At 50.9% G+C, this 7449-nt stretch overlaps 2 protein-coding genes across 2 annotated transcripts in view; one reads left to right on the plus strand and one right to left on the minus strand.

Moving 5' to 3' along the window:
- sesn1 (sestrin 1) overlaps positions 1-5493 on the minus strand; it is a 5845-nt gene extending 352 nt beyond the window's left edge. The window contains 18 exon segments of the mRNA XM_076988064.1: positions 1-1550; positions 1656-1712; positions 1714-1801; positions 2028-2101; positions 2103-2117; positions 2119-2220; positions 2365-2477; positions 2569-2716; positions 2863-3093; positions 3497-3588; positions 3591-3678; positions 3766-3807; positions 3809-3882; positions 3885-3957; positions 4136-4171; positions 4173-4202; positions 5318-5374; positions 5377-5493. The exon segment at positions 1-1550 is cut by the window's left edge and continues 352 nt beyond it. Of these exon segments, the coding sequence (XP_076844179.1) occupies positions 1464-1550; positions 1656-1712; positions 1714-1801; positions 2028-2101; positions 2103-2117; positions 2119-2220; positions 2365-2477; positions 2569-2716; positions 2863-3093; positions 3497-3588; positions 3591-3678; positions 3766-3807; positions 3809-3882; positions 3885-3957; positions 4136-4171; positions 4173-4202; positions 5318-5374; positions 5377-5421 (1452 nt within the window). The 5' untranslated portion in view covers positions 5422-5493 and the 3' untranslated portion in view covers positions 1-1463.
- A 963-nt stretch (positions 5494-6456) lies between these two features.
- stxbp5a (syntaxin binding protein 5a (tomosyn)) overlaps positions 6457-7449 on the plus strand; it is a 43237-nt gene continuing 42244 nt past the window's right edge. Inside the window, exon 1 of the mRNA XM_076988051.1 lies at positions 6457-6555. Within this exon, the coding sequence (XP_076844166.1) occupies positions 6457-6555 (99 nt within the window). The remainder of the gene's footprint in view (positions 6556-7449) is intronic.

A 7449-nucleotide genomic window follows, 5' to 3' on the forward strand; every position in this document is an offset into this window, starting at 1 on the left:
GGGGGGGCGGGTCCCAGATCAACAGGAAGACAGGGGCGGGGTTTAGATCAACAGGAAGACAGGGGTGCGGGACAGGGGCGGGTCCAGATCAACAGGGGGGCGGGGTCCAGATCAACAGGGGGGCAGGGTCATGATCAACAGGAAGACGGGGGCGGGGTCCAGATCAACAGGGGGGCGGGTCCAGATCAACAGGAAGTCGGGGGCGGTCCAGATCAAGAGGAAGACGGGGGCCGGGGGGTCCAGATCAACAGGAAGATGGGGGCGGGGTCCAGATCAACAGGGGGGGCGGGGTCCAGATCAAGAGGAAGACGGGGGCGGGGTCATGATCAAGAGGAAGACGGAGGTGGGGTCCAGATCAACAGGGGGGCGGGGTCCAGATCAAGAGGAAGATGGGGGCGGGGGTCCCAGATCAACAGGGGGGCGGGTCCAGATCAACAGGAAGACGGGGGGCGGGGTCATGATCAACAGGAAGCATTTCACAAAGGAAGACTCACTTTGCCTTAACAGTAATCACTCTTGTTGCTTGGACAAAACAAGGTCAATCTGAGAAACGGGCACTAAACCCAACATGGCTACACTGAGCTGATCGTGATATTTCAGAAAGTGCCTTGATAGTTTTTTATGCCTGAAATACCAGGAAAAAAAGACTAAGGTAAATTTTGCTTATACATATTTTTATAACACACATCGGTAATCTGAGACAGAGTGGTGACTTACAGTAAACCAAAAAAGGGCTCAGACAGCTATTTCTGTTGAATCTCTCTCCGAATGTGCACACACACACACACACACACACACACACACACACACACACACACACACACACACACACACACACACACTAGTCACATTCTCACATTAGCTTATCAAAGTGGGTTAATGGTTTGGGTGTCGTACAGCAGCACAGTCAGACAGCACACCTGCACACACCTGCACACACCTGCACACGTCCCCTGTGCTGTTTTGAGACCAGGCACATAATCCTGCAGCTTCTTTAATGCTTCTCTCTCCAGCCACCTGCACCACAACAACTAGACCAAAACACGACGGCCATGTTGGTGCGCCTGCACACACACTGGAGTTGTGGAAATCGTTTTCCTTTCATCTTACAAAAAAGAAGATATGATTGGGAAGCATCTTAACGCAGATGCATTTGAGACGCTGGGAGGCGAGATGGCGGTCTCAGGCGCTCCCAGTACAGGGGTATGTGAGCACACCCCCTGGTGGTGGGTTTTGGCACTGCAGGCCAAACTACCACATTTCAGTCAGCAAAAGGGTTCAGATGACTTCTCGTAAGATTTTTTTTTTCTCCTTCTTCTCGTCATCCTCCGTATTCAGCCTGAAACATTCCTTTAGTTTTTTGTTTTTTTCCTCTTTTTTTGTTGTTTTTACTTTTATTGAAGTGTCCCATAAAAAGCAACAACAATGACATTTAAAATAGGAGATATGGGATAAATAGCGCTTCATGTCATGTAGCGAGTGATGGCTCTCAGAGCGTACAGCAGCTCGGCCTGCATACGCGCTTCCATAAGAAGCAAATTAACATGGACCTATAGGAAGACAGAAATGACAGAAATGAGTGGTGAAGCCCCGCCCCCTCAAACACACCAGAGCAACGACACGCTGCGTGTGTGTGTGTGTGTGTGTGTGCTCACCTTCTCAGAGTGCTGGAACTGCCTCCAGAAGCTCTCGTACATGCGTTTGGTGATCTTTCTCTGGCTTACACACCATGGCCTTGATGTACACCTTGAAGCTGTGATCCAACAGCTCGTTGATCTCGCCGTAATCGTAATCGTCATACCTGCCACACACACACACACACACACACACACCCACACACACACAACACACACACACACACACACACACACACACACACACACACACAGGGGACAGCGCAGACGTCAGCGTGTGTGGACTGCGGGCTGCTGACCTTTGGGACCAGGTGGAGCAGCAGGTGTAGCAGGTGCAGCAGGTGTAGCAGGTGTAGCAGGTGTAGCAGGTGCAGCAGGTGTAGCATCACTGACCTGATGCCAAACATGCAGTGGATGTAGTTCCAGATGGCCCGTCGCAGCATGGAGGTGTCCACGTCCTGGTGCGTTTGCCATGGTGTTGTAACGTCAGATTGTACGCAATCTGGAACTTCTCGTCCAGCAGCTGGCCGACGTCTGGGTACAGCCGGTTCACCAGCGAGAAGCCGTGGTCCTCCCAGCTGTAGTCCTGACAAACCGTGTACCACAGCTCCGTCAGAGAGACACCTCACGCACCATTAGTCTAACCAGACCTGATTACAGGTGCCTTCAGCACACCCACACCCGTCACCCACACCCCGTCACCCCACCACCCACCCACGTCCTCGCTCACCTGAGCCCTGAAGGTGGGCACGTTCTCTCACGTCTGGAGAAGTCCTGGGTATCCATAGCTGGTGTCCTCAAAGTGCCGTGATACATCGCGGGACGGGACGCACTCCTCGTACTCTGTGTGGAACACACACACACCAACACACTTTAGTGACTTCGCCAAGGCGGCAGTGTCGTCGTGCGGAGTCGTGCGAAGACACCAGCTCACCGGCTGTCGCCACCGACATGCTCTCTGCCTTCTCACGCTCGAAACGCGTGGCCATCTCCTCCTGGCTGGCTTCCTCTTCATCACGACCTTCTTGAAGTTGTTTCATCCTCTCCATCAGCACCTCCACCTCTCCTGACACGTCAAACATCTACACACACACACACACACACACACACACACACACACGTCCTGATTCACACGGGCTAAGGAGACGTCCGTGATGGGACACACAGCGGCTGAGGTCACGGTGAGACGTCCCCACTAAAGGGCCCAGAATCTCAGGTGTCTCCTCACCTGCTGGTCGGCGAGCAGCTCGTCCACGGTGCCGTTGCCATTGGCGATGTCACACATGCAGTAGGTGCTGAGGGAGGGGGGCCTGAAGGTGTGCCCCCCCTCGGAGTGCACGTCCGGGGTGATCCCACAGCCGAAGGTAAAGGAGGCGAGGGAGTGGTAGTGAGTGAGCAGAACCACGGCGTGGATCAGCTCCGCCAGGGACCAGCTGTGGGCTTCGGCCTTCAGCAGACTCTGTCAACGCAAGACGGTCATCATCAACACTCGCCAGAGAAACCCCACGGCGTTACACATTAAACGGCATCACCACAAACCATTAGCAGCTAGTGACCTAGTGATTTAATCTGGTGGCCCCGTAGACCATTTATAGAAAAGGTTGCAAATAAACATTCACAGCTGTCATTGCTTCCACTCAATATTCAGTTTGAGAACCTGTATCAGTGGCTGGTGAGTAACCTACTTTAACCGCTCATATTACAGTGACCTTCATCGCCCCAATGGCTGCTTGTCGGGACTTTTTAAAGAACCCACGACAACCATAAAAGAAAAAACAAGCCCTTGGCGTGGTGTTGCGTAACGGCGTGCAGGCGTGATCGTCGGTGGGCGGAGGGGTGCGTGGGTGCAGCTACACACGTACCTCCATGTGAGTCTTGGTGAGCAGCCAGGGTCGGTGTGCCAGGACCTTGTTGATCTCGCCCAGAGCACGCAGCTTCTCCGGGGCGCCGTCCAGCCGTTCAGCCACTTGGGATCGCCGTGCACCTGCAGGAAGTCGTTGACGTGCAGGTTGACCAGGTAGGAGCACTGGTGTCTGGCGGCAGCCTGGGGAGAGGGTCGCGGGGGTCACGGAGAGGGTCCGCGGGGGTCACGGTCAGGAGGTGTGAGCGGCGTGTGGCACGCCTGACTCACCATTATGCAGATGTAATGTCTGTAGTGCAGAGACAGCGGCCCCGTCCATCTGCAGGAGGTAATGTTGGGTTCTCAGAAAGCTCTCCAAATACTGCGGGTGGAAACCCATCACCAGGAGATGTTGTCAAGGCGACCAAGGGAGAAGGCTTCCTCGAATATGTTTCTAGCGTCCACTTTGCCGACTTTGAGGATCTGGTAGAGAAAACAGAGACAAATTTGGAGCGGACCCGTTTTAGGTCAACTTGAAAATTTTATATTAGTAAATTTTATTTACAATTCAATGACCACCGTTATGAAAGGAGAAGTAGATTGTATGAAAGAAGGAGAGAATGACTTCAGTGAAACGCACCACGTATGTACGTGCACTAACCTCTTTCTCTGGGATGAATCTACTTGGTCCGTTTCCCCAGCGGTCTGGGGACGCGCACTCCAATATCCTACAAAAGAACCAATCGCCATTATTACTACTGAATGGCAATCACATCACCGACAAATGTTCTAAAACACTGGAGAACTACTCATCTGGACCGCAAACACTGCCACTAAAAAGTGTTTCTAAGTGTTTCTGGCAGAAAGCCCCAGACCCCTAAAAACTGCACATCCTTCCCCGGGTCAAACAGCCCCCCCCCCCCCCCCCCACCCCCCCCCCGCACTCTCCCCCCAGAGTCCCTCTGAAATCTGGACTTGGTTTAAGATGAAAACAAACAAACAGGTGTTGTAATAGTGTGTAGCAGGAGTGTATTAGTGTGTAATAGTGTGTAGCAGGAGTGTATTAGTGTATAGCAGGAGTGTATTAGTGTGTATTAGTGTGTAGCAGGAGTGTATTAGTGTGTATTAGTGTGTTGCAGGAGTGTATTAGTGTGTAATAGTGTGTATTAGTGTGTAATAGTGTGTATTAGTGTGTTGCAGGAGTGTATTAGTGTGTTGCAGGAGTGTATTAGTGTGTAATAGTGTGTATTAGTGTGTTGCAGGAGTGTATTAATGTGTAATAGTGTGTATTAGTGTGTAATAGTGTGTATTAGTGTATTGCAGGGAGTATGCGCCGTGTCTAAGTGCGCAGTTACGCGGACCAACATGCGCAGATGCGCCACACACACTGCGGCTGTTTCTCCAACGCAGCGCAACTTTAAGGAAACTGGGCCACAAGTCGGCGGATCGTTCATTAATACGCATTTAAGGGTCCGGTTTGGCCCGGTGGGGTTCTGTCGCCGAGACGTTATATTCGGTACTGTAAGTTTTAGACGGTATTAGGACGTTATTCGGTATTATTGCTCCTAGTGGAATGAGCCCGCTGGCATCGCACGGTTCGCCTTCATAATCATAAACCCATTATTATATATATTATAGGTCCACACACCGGGCCACGACACCGTGTGATACCGGTTAACCGACACAAACGGCCCGTTTTCACGGTTCAGAAATGTGCCATAAATGTGCCAAACACAGTGCGCACACGAACCAGCGCAACGGCGGCGCGCACGGCAGCTCCACGGACCCCGGTACCGGTACCGGCACCCGCGCAGCTCACACCGGACCCGGTACCGCTTCTCACCTTCCGACTGAGCCGCTCGCACTGCGTGCAGATCTTGAACAGGTCCGTGACTCTTAACGGGACCGTTCTTCACCGGGGTCGGTGTCGGCGGACGCATGCCTCATCTTGTGCTTTCCGCTAATTCCCCTCCCTCGGTTCTCCAGAAGTGGCCCGGCCGACTCGTCTTAGCTCCGTCTTAGGTCTTTGTGCTCCTCCAGGCATGGGGGGAGAAGTTCTGACCAGCTGTCGGAGCTCCACGGCAGAATAACCCGACCTGCGCTGGCCTCCTCGGGTAAATAAAACGCGTTCGCTGCGATTGATGTGACCACTAACCAATCGCCTCGCGAAAACAACTCACTCTCGTCCAATCGCCGACGAGTGGGCGGGCTCATGGGAGGGGCTGGTGAACACTGAAGAGAAACGTGAGCTGGGCAACTACTCCGATATTAACATCAAACATGCTCGATCTTTTGTTCCTGCCAGATGTAATTAAATCTATTTCGGCGGTGTGTCAACTATCTGCATTGTCGCAGTGCTTTCGTGTACAGAGAGCTGCAACACAAGTCAGCTCTGTTAGTGTTATCTGAGATCTTTTGTTATCTGAGGTTTTCTTCACCTTCTACAGTCAGTTCCATATAAACAAGAATAAAACATTTATCATTTACAGAGTTCACTGCAGAAAAATACTGAATACTCTTTAAAGGGCATCAAGAGGAACGGTGAACAGCAAACTCAGTGCAGGGAGACGTTAAAACTGCAGCACAACAGAAAAACATGGAGATATTCATTATCTGTCTCTGCCCACCCCCCCCCCCCCCCCTGAACTACCGGAGCTCACACCATGCCAGATACGATGATTGAGCATATAGACCCGATTGATTCTTTTCTGGGAAGAAATAGAGCCACAGACTCTCTTGAAGACATTCAGAGATTGCACACACAAACTTCTTTGTCCGTTTGATTTAATGCAGTTTGTCTCTGCTCAACAGGACATCCAATCTGTCCTCCACCAACACCACTAGAGATGACCAGGAGCCGTCATGACGAGCTCAGCTTCATATAAATGATATACCACAACATTAATTACCACAGATAATTACCGCAGTAAAAAGGTGTGCGGTGTGAGAGTGAGACGGGACGATGCACAGCTGTGCTGGTGAATGTTGGACACGGAGAGTATTGAGATTATTCAGCATGTCCAGTGTGTTCCCCACCCCAATCTGAGCAGTAACGGAGTGTGTAAACAGGCTGCAGCCAGTGTGAGCACTCACAGTGTGTTGTGTGGTGTGTGTGTGTGTGGGGGGGTGGGGGTGGGGGGGGGGGGGGGGGGGGGGGGGGGGTGGGGGGGGGGGGGGGGGGGGGGGTCTAACCCCACTGTGCCTTGTGCCTCAGCAAAACCACTGAAGAAAGCAGAGTTCATCTCCCACACCGTCCCTTTCTCTACGTTAAAAAAACAAACAAGCAAAACAAACAAACAGTAAAATTGTGTGCTATCAAACTAGACTCTTCTCTATCTGTGATGTCCCCACAATATGAAGCAACAGCTCTGTTTGACCAGGAGAGAATATCAGACACTGTCCCAGGGGACAGAGTAGGAAAGAAGACGTCTGTAAGCAACTCCTCACTAATTGGTGATTTGTTTAATTAATGATTTGGTTCATTGATGAATTGGTGATCTCTCTCTCATCTCAATTTAAATGAGAAAGGAAAGTGGTCAACAGGGGCTGGAATATAAAGCTCAGTATTTTCGGTGATCACGTTTTCATGGTATGAAGGTGTTATCAGCTCAGAGGGAGAGTTGCACACACTTAAGTAAATCAAAGTGTCTAATCTAGTCTCACTGGTCTGCTGTAGAAACACATCTATCTTGGTAACATTTCACTAGTAGCGTAGGGAATGCCATACAATAAGCCCCTTATAGTTCACAAAAAACAAGATGCTGACATTATTATTATTTTATTACATTATTTTTAAATGCCGTGACACTGAAATGCTTTTGTGAACTGGCTACAGACCCACGTAAAATAGTTAAGACCAGTTTAGAGAAGTTAGGACCAAAATCTGTGTCATAGTTGTATGGGAAGAAGAGACTATCTGCGTTTGACAAGATGGATCTGCGTTTGAACACGACTGTGTGTGCTGAACAAGCCTGT

The sequence above is a fragment of the Brachyhypopomus gauderio genome, unplaced genomic scaffold (assembly GCF_052324685.1).
Source record: "Brachyhypopomus gauderio isolate BG-103 unplaced genomic scaffold, BGAUD_0.2 sc60, whole genome shotgun sequence".
NCBI classification, from domain to species: domain Eukaryota; kingdom Metazoa; phylum Chordata; class Actinopteri; order Gymnotiformes; family Hypopomidae; genus Brachyhypopomus; species Brachyhypopomus gauderio.